The sequence below is a fragment of the Mesocricetus auratus genome, unplaced genomic scaffold (genome assembly GCF_017639785.1).
Source record: "Mesocricetus auratus isolate SY011 unplaced genomic scaffold, BCM_Maur_2.0 Super-Scaffold_100008, whole genome shotgun sequence".
Lineage (NCBI taxonomy): Eukaryota > Metazoa > Chordata > Mammalia > Rodentia > Cricetidae > Mesocricetus > Mesocricetus auratus.
The window spans coordinates 75366380-75392281 of record NW_024429192.1 but is presented as its reverse complement, the minus strand read 5'-3'; the positions used below and the strand labels follow the sequence as shown (position 1 = coordinate 75392281).

General features: G+C 40.4%; 2 protein-coding genes across 5 annotated transcripts in view; one reads left to right on the top strand and one right to left on the bottom strand.

The window, feature by feature from the left end:
- Positions 1-21795, top strand: part of Prkdc (protein kinase, DNA-activated, catalytic subunit) — a 179701-nt gene extending 157906 nt beyond the window's left edge. For 2 of the 4 annotated variants that reach the window (XM_040751223.1, XM_040751222.1), the window contains 14 exons: positions 181-326; positions 2283-2494; positions 6383-6470; positions 6567-6710; positions 11997-12189; positions 13690-13757; positions 14572-14792; positions 15049-15141; positions 15965-16054; positions 16460-16531; positions 16602-16803; positions 19017-19205; positions 20125-20264; positions 21268-21795. In XM_040751223.1, the coding sequence (XP_040607157.1) occupies positions 181-326; positions 2283-2494; positions 6383-6470; positions 6567-6710; positions 11997-12189; positions 13690-13757; positions 14572-14792; positions 15049-15141; positions 15965-16054; positions 16460-16531; positions 16602-16803; positions 19017-19205; positions 20125-20264; positions 21268-21472 (2063 nt within the window). In that variant the 3' untranslated portion in view covers positions 21473-21795. Of the gene's footprint in view, positions 1-180; positions 327-2282; positions 2495-6382; positions 6471-6566; positions 6711-11996; positions 12190-13689; positions 13758-14571; positions 14793-15048; positions 15142-15366; positions 15896-15964; positions 16055-16459; positions 16532-16601; positions 16804-19016; positions 19206-20124; positions 20265-21267 lie in introns of those variants that run through there. The other 2 variants (XM_040751224.1, XR_005879028.1) reach the window with 2 other exon arrangements.
- Positions 21796-23766: 1971 nt separating this feature from the next.
- Spidr (scaffold protein involved in DNA repair) overlaps positions 23767-25902 on the bottom strand; it is a 245309-nt gene continuing 243173 nt past the window's right edge. Inside the window, exon 20 of the mRNA XM_040751217.1 lies at positions 23767-24039. Within this exon, the coding sequence (XP_040607151.1) occupies positions 23962-24039 (78 nt within the window). The 3' untranslated portion in view covers positions 23767-23961. The remainder of the gene's footprint in view (positions 24040-25902) is intronic.

The following is a 25902-nucleotide window of genomic DNA, read 5'->3' as shown; positions in this document are numbered from 1 at the left end:
AAAGCTGCTTCCTGCAAGAGTAGCCAAATGTGTAACATTTCTTGACTGAAAGAAAAGTACTGGAGAGGAGACAGTGACAGACTGAAAAAAAGAAGCCAGAAAGGGGAAATTAATCATTTGTCACATTTATGGTTTGTGTTCTAACTATCACTTTCCTCTTTGCTATCTTTGATTCTGTAGAACTGGAAGCATATCCAGCACTTGTGGTGGAGAAACTGTTAAAAGCATTAAAGTTAAACTCTTCCGAAGCCAGGCTGAAGTTTCCTAGATTACTTCAGATTATAGAACAGTATTCAGAGGAGACTTTAAACCTAATGACAAAAGAGGTTGGTGTCCTTGAGAGTGGAAGGGAACTTTCCAGGAATTTAAGACACATGTTTACTTATATCCAGACTTAGTGTGTGTAGTACACATGTTCTGACATGTGGGGGCAGAGAACAACCGTGGGTATCATTCCTCACCTTCTGCCCTGTTTGTGACCTGATGTAACTCTCCTGTTTCCTCCCACATCCAAAGGCTCCAGATGAGTGCTATGTGACGTGCGACTTTACATGGGCTCTGAGGGCCCAGACTTAGCCTTCCTCTCCTCATGCTAGTACAGCAAGTGCTTTGCCCACTGAACCCTCCACACAGCACCATATTACAGCTTTTCCAAATGACACTGAGTTCTGCTGCATGCTGAATATACAGTGGATTAAAAGAGTATGAGTGCTCATACTTATCTGCTTTCCTTTGTGGGTGTGGTAAGAACTGTATCTGACCAAGAACCAGATCAGTCAAGGAGGAATATTAATGGAGCAGAGACAGGGACTTTACAGGAATTTTGCAGCCCACATGACGAAGCTACAGTCTATACATCTGTTGGTATCTTAGCCTACAAAGAGGACTGAGTGGGAATTGAGAGGCTCATGTGTGCACATACAATAGCCTGCAGCTTCCATACCCTTGTTCCGTGGCTCACTTGGGGATGCACATGCTGGCCATGCCCTTGTCCTGTCGACCCTATCTGTATAAGGAGGCTTCATCTATAAAAGAATAGGGCCATCTGAAAGGTTCCTTCATATTTTTACGAATTTATAACTAGAAAATAGACCCAAACTTTGACTTGAAAATAATAATTCAGAAAGGACTAATTGGTATTTACTACTTTATGTAGCAAGATCTTGTGTTTTGTTTGTGTGTATGAGTGCCCAGGCTAAAAGTCCATTTTCCATGTCTTCCTCAACAGCTTTCCATATTATCTTTTGAGACAGAGTCTATCCTTGAACCTGGAGCTTGAAAATTTGGCTAGATTGGCTGATCAGCAAGCCCTTATTTCCCCATCTCTGCCTCCCTAGCACTGGGATTACAGGTCCATGCTACTACACCTGATTTTTCCATAGGTATTGGGGACTGAACTCGGTTCTACTTTACCAACTGAGTCATCTCCCAGCTCTGTATAACAAAATCTTAGACAGTGTTTGTCTGTAAGCCCTGAGGATTCCTGGCCTGTCAGGTCTTTGACCCCCATGAGGACCTAACATACTGTCAGTACTGTAACCCCATGAGGTCCTACTATACTGTCAGGACTATACTCCCATGAGGACCTACCGTACTGTCAGGACTATACCCCCATGAGGACCTACCATACTGTCAGGACTCTTAACTCCATGAGGACCTAATAATTCATGATAACACAGTAAGTAAAATGGAAAGATAGTTGTTACAAGAATGAGGTAAATTGGTCTTTGTTATTTTTATATTCCTGTGATAAGACATCATGTACAAGGCAACTTATAGAAGACAGTGTTTTTGGAGGGCTTCTGGTTTCAGGGATTAAAGTTCATGACCATGATAGTTGGGAGCATGGCTGCAAGCAAGCAAATATGGCATGACACTGGAGCAGTGGGACAAGGGACACGCTGTGAATGGTGGGAACCTTTGGAATATCTTAAAGCCCACCCCCAACATACATCTTCTAACAAGACCATGCTTCCTAATCCTTCCCCAACAGCCCAACAGTTCTACCAACTGGGGACCAGGCATTGAAATATATGAGCTTATGGGGGCCATTCTCATTCAAACCACCAGTATGATCCCATTCTTTGAGCAAAGATTGTGTATGTATATGTACAGAAAAATGCTTGGAAGAATCCAGTGGTTCCTTAGCAAAAGAGAGCTAAGAGAGAGATTTACATATAAGACATTTCATATTAAACATGTTTTGTTTACCTTTATGGCCTTTATGATAAATAGTGTCAAGTGTTTTGTTCATTTCCAAACTATAGTTTTCTGAATTTTAGATTTCATCTATTCCTTGCTGGCAATTCATTGGCTGGATCAGCCACATGGTGGCCTTACTGGACAAAGAGGAAGCCATTGCAGTGCAGCATACTGTGGAAGAAATTGCTGATAACTATCCACAGGCCATTATCTACCCTTTTATAATAAGCAGTGAAAGCTACTCCTTTAAACATACTTCTTCTGGTCATAAGAATAAAGCGTTTGTTGAAAGGTAATGTTTGGTATTAGGCTGATAAGATACTATTGGGTATAAAAATTTTGTGTGGTAAAAGTAAAAACATGCAAATATATTTGAGCTATTCATAGAGCATAGAAATTCTTAGATACCACTTGAGTTTATCTTTTCTCCATATACTTGTTACAGAATTTCTTTTTGAAAATATTGTTTGTCTTAGGTGCTTGCTTACATGCCCATGGTTAATGATCTTTTGCATAATATAGACTAGATGACATGCTTTTTGCAATCAGTTCTTGTCCTAGTTGGTTTGCTTTTATAAATTTGACATAAGCTAGGGTCTTCTGAGAAGAGACAAGAGAAAATGATCCCACCTGATTAGTTCCTTGGAGCATTTTCTTGATTTATGATTGATAAGAGAGGGTCAGCTCAAATGAATGGTGTCACTCCTGGGCAGTTGGTCTTGGGTTATATAAGAAAGCAGGCTGAGCAAACCAGGCTCTTAAGCAAGCCAGTAAGCAGCATCTCTCCATGGCCTCTGCCTTAGTTCTTGACTCCAGATTCCTGCCTCTCAGTCAAGCCCTGACTTCCCCAGTGATGAACTGTTCCTTGAGAGTTATAAACTAAGATAAACCCTCCCATCCCCAAGTTGCTTCTGTTTTTGGTGTTCATCACAGCAGTAGAAACCCCAGCTAAGAAGCTGCCTTTAAGATGTATTAGAGTGTTGGCATGGTGGGGCGTGCCCGTCATCACACTTCTGGAAGCTGTGACAGGAGTCTGAAATTAGAAGGCAACCTGAGCTACACATAAACACCATACCACAAATAAATAGATAAAAATGTAATATGAATCCAGAGAAACTAGGGAGATGGCTTAGTGAGTAAGAGCGCTTATTTTGCAAGCACAAGAACTTGAGTTCCATTTCCCAACACCCATGTACCTGTAACCTCAACATTGGAGGGCAGAGACAGGCAGGTCCTGAGAGCTTGCTGGCCAGGCAGCCTAGCAAAAACAGTGAGCTTTGGGTTTATTGAGAAACTCTGTCTCAAGGAAATAAGGCAGAAAGTCAGACACCCGCTCCTGCTTTGGCTTTGGCTTCTATTTGCCCACACAAGTACACACACTCAAAAACCCATGTATATATCGTGTGTGTGTGTGTGTGTGTGTGTGTACGTACATATATATGCATACACACAAAGAGAGGGCCCTCTTCTGACTTAGGGCACAATGGATAGCCTGAAATGTCATCTTTTTCACTGCTTTGATTATTTATAAGTTGGGACTATTGACATAATGAGCCTTGGTATGACTTTTACAAGAAAACTTCATAAATGTGTTGTTTCGTGAGCAGTTGCTTCTCTAGCAGCAGCCTTGCTGCTCAGGCTGCAACCTGGCAGGAATTCTGTTCCCCACAGGCACAGTGTCGATGCCACTAAAGGTAAATTTAACTAAATCTGTATCATTCTATTCAGAAATAAGACTCAAGATTCAAAGTCTGGGGTGAAGACCTGCTAGCTGAGAGAGGTTGAGTAGCATCTAACTAACCTTTTCTTGCTGGTTCTCCCAAAACGCATGTGTAGCTCGAGTTCTAATTGGTCTTAATAATAAAAACCTGGAGTCAGATATAGGGGTTAATGCTGGAAGATCAGAGAAGGGGGTAATCCTGTCTCTACAAATCCTCAAACTGAATGTAGTAAGCTCCTGTCTCCTCCCACCTTGTATTCCTCTCTCTACCCAGACATACCATTTCTGTTTCCACCTCCCTAGTGCTGAGATTAAAGGCATGTGACTCCCAAATACTGGGATTAAAGATGTGAGCCATCACTGCCTGACTCAGTTTCTCTTTTAGAATGGATCAGTCTCGTATAGCTCAAGGTAGCCTTGAACTCCCAAGTGCTGAGATTAAAGGTGTGAGCCACCACTGCCTGACCTCTATGGCTAACTAACTAGTGGCTTAGCTCTGCTTTCTGATCTTCAAGCAAGCTTTATTTGTTAGATCACAAACAAAATATCATCACAGGCATGACCTTCCTCTCTGCCTGAACAAAAAAAAGCCACACCACTCAAAGTCCCTCCCTATTATTTCCAGTGCATCTCTATCTTTCCTAGATGCCCTCTGATGCTCTATGATTACTTTCTGTCAACTAGTTGCTTACCCAACATTCTGACTCAAGTTTAATTTTACTTAATTAATGCAAATGCAAACTCGGACTTCACAGTGTGATCAAATATTCCCCAACATACAAACAAAAAGAAAAATACCGGGCTGGAGAGATGGCTCAGCCGTTAAAGGCTAGGTTCACAAACAAAACAAAACAAAACAAAAACGGCAGTAAAACAGAAGATTAATGTCTGAAATAGACTACTCAAAAAATAAATACAACCCCCCCCACATAGTCCAACCAATAAATGTGCTCATGGTGTGTACTGTAATAAGCAAACATATGGAGGTATCTCTGTAATCATGTGGATTATTACAAGTATATTCACAAGCATATGTAACTAGATCATGCAGTAGTTGTATTTCTTTTTGTTTTGCTGTTGTCCTGACACAGGGTTTCACTATGTAGCTCACAAGCATCATTTTTTGTTTTGCTAGTGTATTATTTTTAAACTTTGCCAAACATTTGGCTACTACAGTACCAGGTGGATTTATATATGGGTCCTCTGTCCTATTCCATTTTTCTACCTGATTGTTTTTTGTGTAAGTATCATACAGTTTTTGTTACTATGGCTCTATAGGGATACCTCCAGCATTGTTCATTTTTCCAGGGCTACGTAATGAAGCCCTATCTCCAGACAATAACAACAACAAGACAAAAAGATAGACTTACAACATTATCCACCTATACTGTTCCTGTGAATAGACTGTAAAGAAGCAACATCACTGCAGAGACCTGCATATCCTTATGTACTATGGCACTATCACAACAGTTAGTTGATGGAATCAACTCAACTGCTAGCATTGTGAATGAATAAACAATATGTGGTATATATACTCCATAGAGTTTTATTCAACCATGAAGAAAAACAAGATTGTGTTGTTTGCATGAAAATGAATAAAATGAGCTATCATCATACATTAAGAGAAATAAGCCAGACTCAAACAAATAGCCCCACTTTCATATGTGTATCCATCTGACATGAAAGGAGAAGCAAATTATATTCATCAGTGTCCGTATCTACTACAGATCTGTTCTCAACCTTCTTAATTCTGTGGCGCTTTAATACAGTTTCCCATTTTCTTCTGACCCCCGACCATAAAATTATTTCCATTGCTACTTCATTACTACAATTTGGCTACTGTTATGAATCATAATACAAGATATCTAATATGAGACCTCTGTGACCCACAGGTTAAAGAGTAGATGTTAATCTAATGTTGAATATAATTCTCAAATAATTACCTCCCTGGACTGGTAGTTGGTGTGTGTGTTATAAGTTTGTTTGTATAAATTATATATAAACATATCAAGAAAGTACATGTTCTAAATCTATATTTTAAATATGTAAAAATAGGCCCTGGTCATTAGAAAATGTTTAATTACCTGAATCTAGTGTAGTTGATAGTGGTGTTTTTTTGTTTGTTTGTTTGTTTGTTTTTGGTTTTTTTTTTTTGGTTTTTTTTCGAGACAGGGTTTCTCTGTATTGTTTTGGAGGCTATCAGTCCAGCCCAGCCTCGAACTCACAGAGATCCGCCTGCCTCTGCCTCCCGAGTGCTGGGATTAAAGGCGTGCGCCACCACCACCCGGCGATAGTGGTGTTTTAAGACAGGTCTCTGTATATATCCCTCCCTGTCTTGGAATTCTGTGTAGACCAGGGTGGCCTTGAATTCACAGAGATCCACCTCCTTCTACCTCTTGAGTGCTAGGATTAAAGACATATGCTACTATGCCTGACCTAAATCTGGTAATTTTTTTGTAGGATAAAAAGTAAACTTGATCAAATAGGAGAGATTCAAGGTTTTATTAATGCCCTAGACCAGCTCACCAATCCTGATATGCTCTTTAAGGTAAGAAAACAGCCTTTAACAATAAAAATGAATGTGGATAGCATTTGTGTATAGTCTAGCTTCTTTCTTAATTGTTTTCTTTCTCTTTTGGCACAGGACTGGGTTGGTGACATAAAATGTGAACTGGAGAAGAACCCTGTAAATAAGAATAATATTGAGAAACTGTATAAAAGGATGTACACTGCCTTGGGTGACCTTCAGGCTCCAGGCCTGGGGCCATTTAGAAGGAGGTTCATACAGGTATGGATAGATACACTTGCCTTGATGATATCAGCACCATTCACATTTGATTGGGTCTTGACTGTTGTCTGTTGTTAGTGAGCTTGCTTTAGATATGATGCCCCCTGCAAGATACAGTATTAGAATATGTTTCCATTCAGTGGTGACAAGTAGGTCAGTAGGTAAAACTTTGGGCTTCTCCTGTATTCCCTTCATGCTCAGATTCTGATATCTGAAGATTGCATATACTTCAGTATTTTTTAATTCTCAGGATGATTTAGATACTGGGTCAAGAAAGTATTTCTGTCTTATATAAGGTGATAAGTATTCTGAAGCATGTAGTTTAGGGCATCAGTTTGGGTGCGCAGAGAGACATTGCAGAAATGATGTCCAAAATCAGAGGGATTGTATAACCAACACTACTTATAAAAAGCTTTATTTCAGACAAGTGTGACAGAGAGAGATGTGTTTTAGTTATTCTAATGTTGGAAAAAATCCTGAAGTGAGGGGTACTCTCTGTTATTTTGTTTCTTTTTTTAATTTTGAAACATTTTTATATGCAATATATGCTGATCATATGTTCCCATCTCTTAGTTTCTACAAGATCCTCCCTACCTGCCTATACAATGAACTTTGTTCTTTTTCTCTCTCTTTTAAAAACACAAAAACAAAAATCAAAATAAATAAGCAAAAAAATCAATAAATAAAAGTAACAAAATAAAAAAAGCCTAAAAAATACCATTGAGTTAATTTTGTGTTGGCCATCTACTGCTGGGCATGGGGCATACCCTAAAGTGTGATTGATATACCTACCCAGTGAGACTCCATTGAAGAAAACTAATTTTTCCTTTGCAAGCAGGTATCAATTGCAGAGAGCTTTTTGGCTAGGGGTGGGACCCTGTTTCCATTTCCACTTAGTGATGGAACTCTGTCTGGCTTCAATCTGTGTAATGCTACCACAGTCTCTTTGAGTTCATATGTATATCAGTCCTGTTGTGTTATGTCTGGCAGACACTGTTTCTTTGGTGTCATCCATCACCTTTGGCACATCCATCTCCGTGAGCTTTGGGGGAGGGATTTGTTAAAGACATGTGTGACTTTATGCTTCAAAATCTTTCCCACTCTGCACATTGTCCAACTGAAGGTCTCTGATAATTCCTATGTACTGTGAAAAGAAGCTTCTTTGATATAGGTTGAATGAGGCACTGATCTGTGTGTATTATGACTCATTGCTATGTTCCTTTAGCAGAATAATAGTGGCTTTTCCCCTAACCCATGGACTATCTGGTCTCAGATTTTTGGCCATTTTGGTAGTATCATGTATGGGTTGTATCTCATGGATTGGTCCTTAAATTCAATAAAAAAAGCAGTTGATTGCTTACATAGCATTTGTACCACCATTGCACAGTATGTCTTGCAGGCAGGTCACTGTTGTAGATCACAGGGTTTATAGCTGGGTAATATTAATGATTCCCTTTCTCCTCTGCTAATGTACAAGGTACTCTCCAGTACCATGAACACTAGTCAGTAGGGTAAAGCTTTTAGTTAGGTACCAAATTGACTTTTCCATGTGAGCTGACCTAAATAAATGTTGTCATCAGCAATAGAGCTTTACCATCAGTTTGTGGAGAGTATAAGCTACCCTGTGATGTTTGCACGTTTCCTTAGGGCCATTTTAGCCAATGACTTAATAAGATGTAACCCATTCTTAATACTGTAGGTTTTACTTGGTGGCATAAGTTACCTAGTTAGCATTGTCTCTCCTATTATTTGGTGACTCCATTTACATTCTTCTCACATAAGTATATATTTTGGGAAGCTTCTAAGATAGTTTGTTTTCCTGTTTTTTTTCAAATGACCTTTAGTGTTAGTTGGCTCTTCCCATGTTCCCTCCTTTACCCTTCTTTCCTATTCTCTCTAATTTATCCTCTGTTCTCCGTTTTCTGATGCAGGGTTTCACTGTGTAGCAGAACAGTTCCAGGCTGTCCTGGAACTAGCTCTTGTAGACCAGGCTGGTCTCAAACTCTACAGAGCTCCGCCTGCCTCTGCCTCCCAAGTGCTGGGATTAAAGGTGTGCACCACCAACGCCTGCCCTCAATATGTCATTTATAAGCTTTAGTGGTGTTTCTTTTATGAACTTGGTGACCTTGTGTTTGGTGGATAGATGTTTACAATTATAATAACCTTTTGGTGGATTTTTCATTTAATTATGTAGTGTCCTTTCCTATCCAGATTAGTTTTTGGTTTGAAATCTATTTTATCAATAGTATAATGGCTACACCTGCTTGCTTCTTGGGTCCATTTGCCTAGAATTTCTTTTCCATCCCTTTTTTTCATCCTTTTACTGTGAGATATTTCTTGGGTACATAAGAAAGTTGGATCCTGTTTTCTAATCCAGTGTGCTAGCCTTTGTCTTTTTATTGGGGAATTCAGACTATTAATATTGAGTTATTAATAAGCAATATTTACTGATGATAACTATCACAAAGGAATGGAGATGGACTAGAAGGGAAGGCTACGAAGATTGGTGGAAAGGACTTAAGCTGGATCCCTACCAAGAAGTGCACATGGGAGATGCTTTCAGTGGACCTTGTGGCAGCTTTGCTTTGCTTTGTGGACACTCACCTTTCTCCTTGGCCTTTCACTTCTCACTGGTCCACCAGCCAGGATTTCTTCACCCCTCATGGAGGCCTTTCTCTTAGGCTTATTCCTCCCTATCTCTGCTCTGCCAAACTAACTTCATCCATTAACCCTCAAGACACTAAAGGTTATGAAGGAGAAGTCTGGCACTTCTGCTGCCAATTCCCCAGCCCACTGTCTACACTGAAGTTATATCAGGATAGAAGTTCTGTCTTCACACAGTTCATCCACTAAAGATGTCCAGTGCAATAGTGTTTGTTATAGTTACAGAGTTTGGAGTCATTACATTCAACACCATGGAAAGCAGCCATCCCTGAACCTAATTCAATTACTTGTCATTTCTGCTCCTGCCAGCCCCTGGTAACCACCACACTACTTTCTATCTTTAAGGAATGACTTCTAGATTTTTTCACTTAGCGTGTTTTCACATTCAGCATGCTTCATTCTTTATTGCTGAGTTTCTTACCACTGTTGATCTTTCTCTTCCACCCTGTATCATGTTATTCCATTGTTGGTCCTTTCATGCGGCAGCAAACATTCTTCAGTCTTGTGAATTGCTGTTCTACACATCCATCAGCAGCTTTTGGAGGGAGGCATTTGCAGTTCTTGTGGGACATCCTCAGGAACAGAGAGCAACTTTGCCCTTTACCTGTTCCTTTCCTTTTAGCCTCCTGATTTTAACTTGCATGCTGGGAGCTTGGGTTACCTTTTTATCTCTTCCCCCATCTAAACAGGTATTAAACAGTCATCTTGAATTAGATGATTAGGATAACTTTGGTTAAGTAGAGGTTGCTTTTGTGGGTTATACCTAGTGTACTTTGGATAAAGGTATGGCTGTAGGAACACACAAGTCTTCCTAGCTTAAACATGGGTAGACATCCTAAAAACACCGTTAACTCCTATATTTTGCTTTCTGACATACATTGAGGGTAGTATCCTATTGTGTATGTGCTATTGATTCTTGAATATTCAGGTGAATCCAGATAAAAATTGTTATTTAATTAGGCAATAAATTATACTTAGATTAGTGTTAACAAAATTATGGTTATAGAATATTGGTTAAAGAAAGATGTATCTGGATTTTGTTTTCCTAAAACAGTAGCCCACACATTTTAAAAGTACAGGTTCCCAGCTTTGTAGGTCATAGGAGTCTGTTACCAGAGCATGCATCTTCCACTATCATATGAAAGTACTAGACAGTGTCAGGTGAGCCCACCTGGAATCATGTAACAGAATCCTGCTTATGAACAAAATCAGTGGGTTGGGATATGGTTTACTGACAGGAGGATGAAAGCAATAAGCGAACAAGACTCAGGATTCCTTGAACTCTGGTCTGAAGGCATCCCTGTGAAAGGACTTCATTTCCATAGTTGTTTGCTACATACCCTATCAAGTACCCTTTCTTTTCAACTGAGATTGGCCTTGGTTGGAAAAACTACATGCTATCTCTTTAAATCCATAGCTACTTTGGATTTAAAACCTGTCTCTGCATGCTGGATCCAATAAGCCTGCCCTAAAAGTATGTCCATGCACATCATGGACCCTCCCAGATGTTGCCAAGCTCAGCTACACAGCCTTCACTAAAAATTTGTTATATACTGTTTATATATGAATTTGTTTATATACTAAGATGTATGTAGTTCCAAGGACTAAGTCTAGCACCTTGGGTGTGCTGGACAATATTGTTACTGAGTTGTATCCTAGTCCTTTATTTTACACTTTTAATATGTTTCTAAATTAAAGAAGAAATAACTTTTTTGTGTCAATTTTCTTACAAGAAACTATCAAAGTAGTGACAGTTTGACCCAAGAAAAGTAATCAGGTTAGCACTTGGGAGGTGGGGACAGGAGAAGCAGAAGCTCAGGGTTAGACCTAAGTCTGTGGGATTCTATCTCAAAACAAGAAAGATGGCCTACAAATCTTGACCATCTTCAGTTTTGCTTTATTTTTTATTTGACATAAAGATTTTCATTTAAATAGTTTTAAAAAACTATAATATTCCAAGGTTAAGTATTTCTAATAATTGCTTTTAGAATTATTGACTATATTAATATTTATACTGGTTTATGATCTAGAGCAGTGTCTCAGTAGATCCTTACTGAGACCAATGACATTCTTTTATTCTCTTTTCTCTTCAGCTCATAAGAACACTTATGAACTATTTGTTCTGATTTCATTTTTCCCTTCATTTTGTTTTTAACTTTGTTCCTGGTTATTCATGCCATTCTTTTTACTCAAATGAAATAGGACTAGAACTAGACAGATTGCACAAAGAGATTAGATAACCTCACATGTTCGTTTGTTTGTTTGTGTATTTTTGTTTTGTTCTGGGGGACAAGTACTCATTATGTAAACCAAGCTATCCTTGAACTCAGAGATTCACCTGCCTCCGCCTCCACCTCCACCTCAGCCCCCGCCTCAGCCTCCGCCTCCAACGAGTGCTGAGAATAAAGGCCTGTGCTACGTGACCAGCTCTTTCCTGTGTTTTGGACGCTCTTATTATAATTTGTAACTAGGAGTCATTCTAATAATGACCTGCCTAAGGAAGAGAAGACACAGACAAAAGGGACACTCGATGCTTTAGAGTATTGAAATATTTGTAAGCTTAGAGCTTTTTCCAATGTACAAAGGAAACAGTGGTCTTCATAGTAAATTTTTCATTTCCAGGCCTTCGGGAAAGAATTTGAGAAAAGCTTTGGGAATAATGGTTCTAAGCTGCCTACAATGAAGCTCGATGACTTCCGTAATATCACTAACTCACTACTTGGAAGGATGAGAAAAGACTCAAAGCCACCTGGGAACCTGAAAGAGTACTCCCCCCAGATGAGTGCATTCAAAGGAAATGAACTGGAGATTCCTGGTTAGTTAACATCTAATAGTGACAAGAATGCTCCTTAAGGAGAATAATGTGGCAGCAAGAACTCCTGTTTTCTAAGTAATGACAGAGATCCTGGCATGTGTGCGTGTGTGCGTGTATGTAGGGGTATATATATTATGCATGCCATGCATATGGAAGTCAGAACAACCTGGTGTGTGTGTGTGTGTGTGTGTATGTGTGTGTGTGTGTGTGTGTGTGTGTGTGTGCGCGCGTGCATGCAGAGGTATATATATTATATATAGCATGCATATGGAAGTCAGAGAACAACCCGGTATTCATCTTTGCTTTCTACCTTGCTTGAGAAACAGAACCTTGTTTTTTCTGCTTCATACACCAGGCTGGCTAGCCTGTGTACATCTGTGCATTCTCCTGTCTCTGCCTTCCAGTTCTCCTAAGAACACTAGCTAGGACCACAGAAACTCAAGCTACCCTACTTGGCTTCTGCATGAGATCTGGAGATTTATGCTTATGCCAGAAGCACTTTTACCCAGTAGATAATCTCCCCAGCCCATCAATTTTCATTTTTGATTTATTTATTTTTGGTTATGTGTCTGTGGGGGTAAATTCATGCGAGTGCAAGTGCCCACAGACCAGACCAGAAGAGGGTGTTTTATCTCCTGGATCTAGAGTTACAGGTGTTGTAAGCTACCTGCCATGGGTGCTGGGAACCAACCTCGGGTTCTCCGGAAGAAGAGCAAATGCTTGTAACTCCTGAGGCATCTCTCCAGTGTCCTGTCCCCAACCACTTCATTATTTGGAAACCCTGTAATTACTATGAATTAGTACAGCTTACTATATTTTTATCATGGCAAGTGTTCAGTTTTCATTTAATATTTACAGTAATCCCAAGTAATTGATTCCTACCTTGCTTTGAGTGCTTTTCTTCAGAAATAAATACAAGTGTAAAGAGAGCACTTTCTGGGAGGCATTGAAAGAGAGCAGAAAACAGATTGTGATACTGGGGGTGGACACATGCAGCAAACTGTCCAAAGAAATTTCTTCCTATTCCATGTTTCCAAACTAGAATTTTCCCAAGAAAGGAACACTTTAATCTGGTGACTGGTTTTCCCCTCTCAGCAAATGTAAGAGAAAACTTTTGAGAGAAGCAGTCTCTTCACTTTTGTTGACAACTGTGCAGGTACACTTGTCAGCTTCAAGAAAATAAGGCTGTAACTTTTTTTATTTTTTTTTCTTGAGACAGGGTTTCTTAGTGTAATCCTAGCTGTCATGGAACTTGCTGTGTAGACCAGGCTGACCTGGAACTCACAGAGACCCACTTTCCTTTGTCTCCCGAGTGCTGGGATTAAAGGCATGCACCACCATGCCTGGCTATGGCTGATTTCTTCAAATGAAAAGTTTGAATTAAAAAAAAAATAAGCTATCATGTTACATCAGCATTTTTTATTAGATCAGCATAAATGTTTTAAAACATGGAGGTTTTATAACACACAGTATCTAAGCCAGGCTCTGTGTTTGTTTTAGGCCAATATGATGGCAAGGGCAAACCATTGCCTGAATATCATGTGCGGATCTCTGGATTTGATGAGCGGGTGGGTATGTTGTGTTTGTCATCCTTGTCTCTGTGACATTTGGTATATTGGTCAACTTCCCACTAGCATGCTGTTCCCAAATTATAATATTGATCAAATTCCTATAGATAATGTCTCCCATGTTTCATATCAGTTGTATCTAAGAATATTGTTAAGTGCAAAGCAGTCAGCCCTGAAAACATACATACGAGTAGCTCATATGGACTTAATCATTTATGTTTATATATAAAAATACATACATGCATGTAATAACAATTGATTAAAATGGAAGCCATGAATTTGAAGGAGAGTGGGGAGGTGCATATGGGAAGATTTGGAAAGAGAAAGGGGAGGGGGCAATGTTGTGATTAAATTGCAACCATATGTAAAAAATATAGTAAATTAAGTATAAGTTGTATATGTCCATGTGTATAATTAACATTTTATAAAAAGCCTTTTTGGTAAACATCACATGTTAAGGAGGATCGCCACAGTTTTAGGCAGTGTCTGTAGCCAGGAATATTGAGTGTTCCTGAGCACAGTCCTAAAGATGACAGATGGCCCTGAAGCCCACAGCCCAGATTCTACTTGTATACCTCCTGACTTTGTCCTCAAGGAGAAGTCTTTCTTTGAGGAATGCATCCACCCTGATAAATGTGTGGTGAGCTACTCTGAGACTGTCTTTTAAGTATTTTTTTGCTGCAGTAGTACACACTGCAGCTCCAGCCACTCAGTAGGTAGAAGGACCACATGAGCCTAGCTGTTAGAGTCTAAGCTAAGTGACATAACAAGATTTTTTTTAAAGCAGCAATAACAAATTTCTTAATATTTAAAGGTAAAAGTAATGGCCTCTTTGAGGAAACCAAAGCGCATTGTTATTCGAGGCCATGATGAAAAGGAGTACCCCTTCCTGGTAAAAGGTGGCGAGGACCTCCGTCAGGACCAGCGCATTGAGCAGCTCTTTGAGGTCATGAATGCCATCCTCGCTCAGGATGCTGCCTGTAGTCAGAGAAACATGCAGTTAAGGACTTATCGAGTCGTGCCCATGACCTGCAGGTATGGCCTGAGTGAACCTGTGTCTGCAGGGGAGGAGCATATTTCCCACCCTGGCTGAGTCTAAAAGTGGGTTTGTGGGTATTAGAAGTGTCTCATGGACAGAACTCAACTAGATTTACCTGTGAACATCAGTGAGAAAGTATGGATTGGATAGGAAGAAACCTATTTTACTATCATTCTTTAGAACATTTTTTCTGATGCAGAAGGAGCAATTGGGGTTTGCACTTATTTGTAAACATTGTGTTTTATTTTTCAGATTAGGATTAATTGAATGGATTGAAAATACCATGACCTTGAAGGACCTTCTTTTGAGTAATATGTCTAAAGAGGAGAAAGTGGCTTATAGCAGGTAGTGTGTGGCTATGTTACCTTGGAAATGTGTAGAGATCTGCCTGCACTGAAATTTAAAGCACATGCTGACTTTTTTTTCTCTCTCTCTGTGTGTGTGTGTGTGTGTGTGTGTGTGTGTGTGTGTGTGGTCCAGGACTTGTGGTCCTGTGTGGCAGACTGGCATTACTGATGCATACTACCAACCTGCCTCTCAACTTGTAATTGTTTGTTTTGATTTCTGCAGGCTCATTGGGAAGGCTACAGCACAAACTGAAAGTGGCCAAATGTGTGCACACCACAGTGTGGTCACCTGCACAAGTGCTATGTTACTAAAGGCTTTTCAGATTCAAGATGAGCATTTGCAGACATTAAGAAAATGCTTCATCATACCTAAGATGGGTTTTATATGTATCTGTATCCAGAAAGTGCAAAAGAAATGTCTGGAACTAGTCTAAAAATAAGGAAAAACAGATGTTTTGTGAATGATTTTTGTGTGTGTTGTGTGAAAGATTTGGCTTATGGTGAAATGAGGCCTGCCGGCAGTGATATCATTATAGTCAGGATGCCTTTCAGGTGACATGCCTAGGTCCCAGACCTTTGTGTTTATTTTAACATTTTATTTTTCTCTGTATAAAGAGGGAAATATTTTGTACCTGACTTGATTGTGCTTGAGTTTTTGTATAAGGAAGTTGCTGGACTTTATCTTGGATAGAGTCAATTAGGAATGAATAATGGCATATTAAAAGTTGTACTTAATCTTCACTGTTTTTTAATAAATTGTCAATGTTCTTTGCCATGCAGAATACCTCCTCAATTCTAATTCCTTTTTCCCCATTTGCTAGTGATCCCAAGGCACCAATTCATGAATATAAAGACTGGCTAATAAAAATATCTAAGAAAAGTGATATTGGAGCCTATGTGGTAATGTATGAGTAAGTTTGATTTTGATTTACATATGTTTGTTCTTCTAAAAGTGCATACTTTTGAGTCTTGAAAATTTTACATCAGATTGGCCAGGGATGTAGCTCAGTGGTTAGAGCACTGGCTTAGATTGTGTGAGGTTCTAGCTTCTCTAGCACTGGGAAATGAGAGAAGGAAGAAAAGAATAAATTTTGCCCCAGGTATCATCAAAACGTAGCTATTTGTTAATAATATTTTTTCTGTTTGGGGAGGGGTTTTACTTTTTGAGACAAGGTCTCATTATGTATCTCTGGCTGTCCTGGATCTCACATAGATCCACCTGCTCTGCCTAAGTGATATTATAGTTTAGTATAAATAATTTAAATTTTAAATTCACCAGAAATTTGTTCTAATGAAATGTTTGTCTTAAATCACAGACGAGCTAATCGTACAGAAACAGTCATGGCTTTTAGGAAAAGGGAAAATAAAGTGCCAGCTGACCTCTTAAAGTAAGTATGTTTGTGACGTCACAAACAGTAGTGCATGGCAAAAACTATACGTGGTTTATCTCTTTCCTAGGCGGGCCTTTGTAAAGATAAGCACCACCCCTGAGGCCTTCCTGGCGCTACGTTCTCACTTTGCCAGCTCTCATGCACTGTTGTGTATCAGCCACTGGCTCCTTGGTATTGGAGACAGACATCTGAACAATTTCATGGTAGCGTTGGAGACAGGCAGCGTGATTGGAATTGACTTTGGACATGCATTTGGATCAGCTACTCAGGTATGTTGTCCTTTACTCTCACTGCTGATCTAAAAATGGAGTATGTATTAGTCAGGGTTCTCTAAAGGCACAGAACTGACTGAATGTATACATGGAATTTATTAGATTGACTTTAAGCTGTGGTTCAGCTAGTTCAACAAAGGCTGTCTCCTGATAGAAAGGCCAAGAATCCAGTAGTTGTTCAGTCCAAAAGATGTCTCAGCAGTCTTAGTCAGGTGCTAGAGTCCTGGAAGATTTCTGCAGAGCCGCTAGTCTTCAGTCTGTGTTGGAATCCCAGAGATGTAGATTCTAATACCAGCAGAGAATGCCTCAGCAACGAGACCCACAGCAAATGGGCAAAACCTGAAATTTTTTTCTTTTACTTCCTTTAGCTAGGCAGACCCCAGGTATGGCCCAGAGTTAGTATGTCTTCTCACCTCAAATGATCCAATCAAGAAAATCCCTAACCCCAGCAGCTTGGGTTTTAGTTGATTCCAGGTGTAGTCAAGTTGACAGCCAAGATGAGCCATGACACCATGTGACTTTATAACACCTCCAGAAATTAATTAAAGAAGGAATGATGGGTAAAGTTGGTTTGGGTGACTTGATCCTGAAACATGATACTTTTTGAAGAAACAAATAATATCACCCTCAACCTAGCTGGCATTGCAAGTCATCCAGAACAGCATAGCCCCAGTGACAGCTTGGCAGTCAAGTGCCTACATGTCCCCAGGTGGCAGCCTTGCCTCTGGGCATCCATTCCACTTTCAATGGTAACAATGCAGACCCTGGCTGTGGTAGGGCCATGGACCCAGACATGGCCCTCAGCCACAGTTCAGGTCTGGATGTCACCATAGCCCCAAGTGGCAGCACAAGCTATCCAGATCTGTACGGCCCCAATGGCCACATGACTTTCAAATACCATCATAGCCTCAAGTGTCAGCCTAGACTATAAGCCTCTGCAGAGCCCTCAGTGGCAGTGAGAGCCACTGATATCAACACAGCTCCAAGCTGCTGCAGGACCACAGATCCAGACAGCCCTCAGCAGAAGTTTGGCCCTGGATATCACTGTGGACCTGGTGTGGCAACAGAAGCCTCTTGGAAAGGCATGGCACCTGTGGGGGCACATCCCTCACACCCAGACATGGTCCTAAGTGGTGGCCCAGCATCCAGGCTCACCATAATGGTACCCAACTGGGTGGGCTCGAGGTTGGTCTCTGCCCACCCCAGAGGAGAGTCCTGGGGTGGAGCTGTAGCTGTCCTCCATTGGCCCCCCTCATGGCAGATGCTGTTCTCTTCTTAGTCACCAATTTCTTAACTCAAGCTGACCAACATCAATTGTCCTAGTTAAACAAAGGTTTAACTTTAGTGGTTCTAGTCTCTTGTTAATCACAGCTGATTTTTTTAGCCCCTGCTAACCAGAACCACAGATTCTTAGCCCAAATGGCCATGTCACATGTCAGGCCTCCATCATCTGCACTGCTCTCTTCATTCTTATCTTCCAGGCTCCTATAGAATAAACCATTGAGCTCTTAACACTCAGTTGCTTTTCTAGCCCAAAATTCCAAAGGCCTCCATATCCTGGTACCAACTTCTATCCTAGTTAGGGTTACTATTTCTGTGATAAAACACCATGACCAAAATCAAGTTGGGGAGGAAAGGGGTTATTTGACTTCATATTGGTGTCCATCATTGGGGGAACCAGAACAGGAGCTCAAACAGGATAGGAACGTAGAGGCAGGAGTTTATACAGAGGCCATGGAGGAGTGTTGCTTACAGCCTTGCTCCTCATGACTTGCTTAGTCTGCTTTCTTGTAGAGTCCAGGACCAACAGTCCAGGATGGCACCATCCACAATGGCTGGGCCCTTCCCCATCAATCACTAATTAAGAAAATTCCCTACAGGCTTGCCTACACCCAGTCTTATTAAGGCATTTTCTTTTTTTCTTTTCTTTTTTTTTTTTTTTTTTGGTTTTTCGAGACGGGGTTTCTCTGTGGCTTTGGAGGCTGTCCTGGAACTAGCTCTTGTAGACCAGGCTGGCCTCGAACTCACAGAGATCCGCCTGCCTCTGCCTCCCGAGTACTGGGATTAAAGGCGTGCGCCACCAACGCCCGGCTAAAGGCATTTTCTTAATTGAGGTTCCCTCCTTTCAGATGACATTAGTTTGGGTCAAGTTGACATAAAACTATTGAGCACAATGTATTTACTTAAATATACTTTTTTCTCTTGTTTAGTGTCTTCCAGTCCCTGAGTTGATGCCTTTTCGTCTAACACGACAATTTGTCAGTCTCATGTTGCCAATGAAAGAAACAAGTTTTGTGTGTGCTGTCATGGTGTATGCATTGAGGGCTTTCCGCTCACGTGCAGATCTGCTCACTGACACCATGGACGTTTTTGTGAAGGAACCCTTCTTTTATTGGAAGGTACATGTTGGTTTTGTATAGATACACCCATGTTTCCTTTGTATGATGAATACATCAAGTTGTATTTACTAAAATACTTAGATTATTTTGATTACATTTCTCAAAACTAACCTAAAAAATCAGATAAAAAGCAAACACTTATTTAGAGAAAACTTATTATTATGTTGTTTGATACTAACTGGGGGGTGACAGTATGGACCCACTGGTAACAGTAAGTCGGAGTTCTCTCTTCACACACAACTTCTTGTTGTTGTTATTGTCTTAATCATAAACAGGGCTTTACTCTGTAGTCTAAGCTATACTAGAACTCACCATATAGCCCAGGCTGTTCTGGAACTCGAGGGAGTCTTGCCTCAATCTCTTGATTCCTGGAATTACAGCCATCCTCCTCCCAAGCTAGAATTTTTTACAAAAATATTTAGTTTTTTATGGGTACTTTGCATGTATATAAGTTTACCATTTGCATTCAGTGCCTGCAGAGGCCAGAAGAGGGTGTTAGAGCCCCTGGAATTGGAGCTTACAGTAGGTTGTAAGCCATCATGTGTTTTTTAGGAACTGAACCCTGGTCCTCTGTAAGAACACCAAGTGCTCTTGGTCCTTGAACCATCTCTCCAGCCCCCATCAAAAACTTTGATATAGAAATTATTCTGTGTGAATTCTTCCTTGATCATAAGAACAGATAGCACTGTTTGAATGAAAGGTTATCCAGAATATGCCCCCAAAAGCATTAAACCTCTCGTTCTCACTTCTCTGCATCACGTGGTCATGGTCACATATGCCACATCAGAATCTGTCTAGAAAGCTGTAGAGCTGTTCCAGTTTTAGATCTTAGTTCTAGGATCATTACTTGATTTAATGTTTTTTAATATAATTGTATATACTGTTATAATACATAGAGAAAATTATGTTTTCCCTTTAGAGTGATGAACAGAAAATGCTGAAAAAAGGAGGATCGTGGATTCAAGATATAAGTGTAACAGAAGAGAATTGGTACCCTCAGCAGAAAATCCGCTATGCTAAGAGGAAGTTAGCAGGGGCCAACCCAGCAGTTATAACTTGGTAAGACTGTTGAGTGAGAACACAGAATCAGTGCGTGTTCAGAAGCACTTCAGACCTGTGAGAGCAGTGTGACACTCTTCACTGTGCACATGGGAAAGTGTATTTTAGGGAGGCTTACCACTCCAAACCCAGGCTTTTGAGGACTGTGGCTCATACCTGTGTCATCCGTCCTTGTGCTTCTGTACAGCCAGCACCAATGGCATGCCATAATATTGTTACTCATATGCGGAGGCTTAGAATTTATATTTACCCATTTGGTCCTGATGAGCACTGCTATTTATCTCAATGCGAAGAACACCATGTGGACTTCTCAGATAGTATTCTGAGCTGCATTGACTTTTTAAATTTTTTTAATTGAAATCTAAACCACATGGAGATTTATGGGTATTATTCCTAGGAAGTAAGAAATTTAAACTTCAGTTCTAAGCAGCAGTAAGATATACTCTGTAATTGACTTGATTTTTGGTAAGAGTGCCAGGTCTATCCAGTGATTGGTGGGTGTTAGCAAGCAAGTGAAATTACAGCCCTGTCTCACATTACTTGGAAAAATTAGTTCAAACTGTATCAGACTTAAATGTAAAGTGCTTAGAAAAAAAAAATTAAGTTGGTCTTCCTGATTGAATTTGACTGTGACACTGAACATTGCTAGTTAAGGAAGTGTAAGTGAAATTCTGCATCCTGTGTGTAGTCACAGCTTCCAGATAAGACAGAAGAAGTGTGAGCAGAGATGTGGAGAACCACATTTATGGTGGGCATACAAAATAGTGCAATTGCTGTGTGAAACCTTAGACCTGAACAGAGATTTCCAAACAATGGAATGTAAAAAAATAATAAATTTCCAAAGAAGTGTTAGTAATTATATTATTCATGTTTTATTTTCCCACCAATCCAAACTCTGAATTCAAAGTTTTGAATGACAGGAAGAAAAAAATGTATAAGTGATGGTAGAATATTTGTAAAGGATAACCAGGAGTACGAAATCATTTGTTGTCTGTGTTTCCAGTGACGAGTTACGTCTAGGCCATGAAGACTCACCTGTCTTTGGGAGTTACATAGCTGTAGCCCGAGGAAACAAAGACCACAACATTCGTGCACAAGAGCCAGAGAGTGGACTTTCCGAAGAGACTCAAGTGAAGTGCTTGGTGGACCAGGCCACAGACCCCAATATCCTTGGCAGGACTTGGGAAGGATGGGAGCCTTGGATGTAAAGTCTGGGAGTCACCAGCTGCAAAGCATTCCATCCCTAAGGGGATCTCCTAGACCTTCGCTGACAGCAGGGTATTACTGAAGCACCAAAGAAAAGAAATCTACTTGGTAGTGCTGGCAGGATGGCTCACTGGGTCAAGGCATTTGCTGCTAACACTAATGACCTAACTTCAGTCCCTGGAACCCACAAGGTGGAAGAAGAGAAGCAACTTCTGCAAGCTGTACTTTGACCTCCACACATGTACCATGTCTTACATTCAAGCACACAGAAATAGACACACACACAAATTTAAAAATAAAAAATGTGGTATTTTTTCTTTTCAAAGTACCAACTCTTCATTTCAGAGTGAGTGTGTGTATGTGTGTGTGTGTGTGTGTGTGTGTGTGTGTGTGTGTGTGTGGTTCTTTCATTTCTGTTTCATTACTTTCTGCTCTGATCTTGACTGTCTCCCCCCTATCTACTGTTGTTGGGGGTGGTAGGTTTTTCTGCAGCATATGCATGTGTAGAAGTCAGAAGAAAACTTTTAGGAACTGATGCTTTCCTTCCAGGATGTAGGTCCCAGGGATCAAACTCAGGTCATCAGGCTGGGCAGCAAACACCTTAACCTGTTAAAGCATTGCTCCAGCCCATCTCTGATTGTATGCGCATGCCCCATGTATTTTATTTCTCCATTGGTCAATGTATCATTCTATAGTGTGCTATTCAATTTCCATAACTATATTTTCTGTGTTTTTATTGCTGTGATACCTAGTTTTATTCCATTGTGGCCAGATAAAATACAAAGAAGTATTTCATGTCTTTTTATAAAGATTTTTAAAATTTATTTTATGTACATAGGTGTGGAGATGTCAGATACCTTGGAACTGGAGTTACAGACAGTCATAAACTGTCATGTGGGTGCTGGGAATAGTGGCAATATTGGTCACTATTTAATGACAGTGTTGGTCCCTTCTGCAGGCAGATTTTTACACTCAGCAGAAGGTCTAGCAGAGTCATCACAGCAATGGAAACCCTAAGACAAGAAGTATAATCCAAATGTCCTATGTGTTATAATTTAAAAACAGTGGGAGAGAGTGAGACTCACACCATGCAGCAGGTTTATTGGGTGCGAGGAAGAAAGAGATGCAGTGTGTGGCCTCTGGACACAAGAGCTGAGGAGAGAAGAGAGACTGGAGGCAGGTGGAGCCCGCCTTTTATGAGGGGATATAGCACATGTGCACAGGAACGATGCAGTGACACAGGCGATGACATTGTCAAGACCCTGAGCAGGCCAGAGTACTGCCTGTGTACTGGCAAGTACATGCGCACATGAATGACGCATCCTGCCAGGTCCCCAAGGGGCAGGCCGGTGTGATGCCTGAACGCTAACACTATGCATCAATTAAAATACAGAGATTTATCCACCACCTAGATGGCTGTCATATACTCCCGTGATTGGCAGCAGAAGCAGCTGATCTTTTGCAGTCACAGAGGACCACATATAATCTTCAGCTGCCACACACAGCAGCATTAGCTGCCAGACCCAGAAGGTCTGAGAGAATTTCGTGTGGATGAGATGTGTGGGGAAATTGGCCTATCTTGACTTAGGCACGGTGGGACAGTCAACACAACAGTTTGCACAGTTTGGGCAGTTCCTGGTGGCAGGCTAGGCATGAGGCACTTTTTCCCAGTGGTTGGAGTTACCCCAATACAGTTGGCATTGTTTGTGCCGAATTTATTTTCTTTGAGACCTTAGGGTTGCCACTGAGAGCTAATATTTCTTTCTATCTTGGGAAGCTTTTTTATTAAACATTTAAAAAACATATTTAGCAGGTCTTGTTAATATCATCAGGCAAGACTAGACCACTACCACATTTTTTGAGACAACATTAAACTTTGTTTTGTTTGGGTGTACCAGAGAGCTGACCAGCAACTGCTTTCTAAGTTGGGTTTGAGTGAGTGGCACTGATTCCATTTTTCAGGGCCCTTTTAAGGAGTAGAGTCACAAGTAGTTGCAAAGCAGGTTTACAGAAGCAAGACAGTAGATTGGTTAGGAAGTACAGAAAAAATCTGAAAAACAAACCGGTCATCATGTGGTCACTGATTAGCGAGGATCTGGGTCAAGATCATGGGTTGGAGCAGGTCAGGTTCCAGGAAGCAGCAATTTAAAAACAAACTCAGCTTGTACAGTAAATGGAAATTTAATTTTTAATTAAATTTTTTCATTTCATTTATTTCACATACTGACCACAGTTTCCCCTCTTTCTTCTCCTCCCATTCCCTGTCCCCCGCCGCTGCCCTGCCTCCCATCTATTCCCCTCCCCACCCACTGCTCCTGGGTCTCTTCTTTCAGAAGTGGGCAGGCCTCCCACGGGCATCAACAAACCATGGCACATCAAGTTGAGGCAGGACCAAGCTCTTTTCCCCGACTCAAGGCTGAGTGAGGCAACCCAGCATGGGGAATAGGTTCCCAAAAGCCAGCTCACATGCCAGGGATCACCCTAATTGTCATCAGAGAGCCTTCATCCAGTAGCTGATGGAAACAGATGCAGTGACCCACCGCCAAGCACTGGCTGAGCTCTGGAAGTCCTGTTGAAGAAAGGGAAGAGGCAGGGGATCAAGGTCATCATGGGGGAACCCACACAGAGGAAATGTATTTTTAGCGATTCAACAAAATGCCTCCTGCCTCCAAAATGGAGTCATGTAGGTTCTTCAATCTCTGAAGAGTTTGAGGACCATTTTATTAAGTATACCTGAGTTAAATAAACTTTACTTGTTCTTTTTTTTTTTTTTTTTTTTTTGGCTTTTTTTGAGACAGGGTTTCTCTGTGGCTTTGGAGGCTGACTTTACTTGTTCTTACTTACTTGCTTTCAGGTTAATCTTGAAAACACATAGTAGGCTAAATAAAATTTGTCCCTGAACAAATTATGTAACAATTTACAGGCTAGTAGCTTTTATACAAGTAAAGTTTTATGGTTTTATCCCTGTTAAAGTGTAATTGAATATCCTTTAGCATCAAAATAAATCTTTAAACCATACATACAGTCCATGGAAAGACTGGGAACTTTCTTGATATTTACACAGTGTACCATTATAGAATATCACAGTTCCCTATATGACTCAGTTTGTCCAAATAGCTAAAGCTTAATAAAGTTAGAAAGGCAAAGAGGTTAGATGTATATCTTTAAATAAGTTATTGTTAACCTGAATAGACCTTAGGGATTTATAAACCTTATTTGTTAAACATGCCTTATTTTCAAACATATGTTGTTATTTATCTAACTATAGCTTCAGAATCTGGTGGTAAACAGTTGGCAAAGACATAAGTAGTCAGTCTGTAAACCTGAGTATTTACTTACAACCTTAAGTATTTATAATCATACAAAACTCTATCCTAATCCAGGATGTTTTGGAAACCTGCTGTTGCTTCCTTATACTAAACAGGAGATACAGTGATACACCAAAGGCTCAGCAGGACTGAGACTTTTACAGGTGCTCCTTAGTTGGTTTATACACGTGGTCATCTTAAGATGGTGGTGAAGTCACATGGCATGTACCCTTTAATCTGCCAACCATATGGTTGCTATTTAAAATATTTATATTTAGCATCAGCCAGTTAGCTCAGTTGGTTAGAGCGTGGTGCTAATAATAAAATATCTGTATTTTTTGGTAGGTCTATTTTTTAAACAAGAGTTGAATTTCAGTTCCATATACAGTATATTCTACCCAAGAGTTGAATCATATATTGAGTACGTTGTAGCAAACTATGATTATCCATGAATAGATTTTAATTATAAGCTTCTTTTGTTTTCAGCCAAATTATTGTTTAGCAAATTTGTTTGTACAGATTTGTTTACCCATACCCAATGAATTTACAAGTCCTGAGATAAGAGTTTACAGCAAAGTCAAGAGATTTTTGAGAGCAGAGCACAGAGGAAATTTTAGCGTCAAAAGATTATTAAAAGTGGGAAGTAGAGAAACCTTAGAGATAAGAGACTTTTGGAAGACTTTGGAACAATTTTAGACATAACAGGTTTCGGGATCACTTGTATTTGCATTGGCAGAAGTTGTCATATGAGAAAATTTAGAAATAAAGTATGCCGATCTTTGTTCATTTATCTGTTCTAATGCCAGCATATCCAAAATGGCTAGGTTACATGAGAAAGAAAAGCTGGGGGAAGGGACTCAGCCCAGTGCCTGGTCTGGAGAATTTAGGGTAGGACATAGGGTATGCCACACATGATGACCCTGTAACAGGTAGTTGTTGAGAACATGGCAGCCAGACTCTGCTTTGGTGTGTTAAGTAGCACCTGTGGTGGTTTAAAAGAAAATGCCCCCCCCAAAGCCAGTGGTACTATTATGAGGTGTGGTTTTGTTGGAGTGAGTGTGGCCTTGTTAGAGGGAATGTGTCACTGTGGAGGCAGGCTTTGAGGTCTCATATGTGCTCAAACC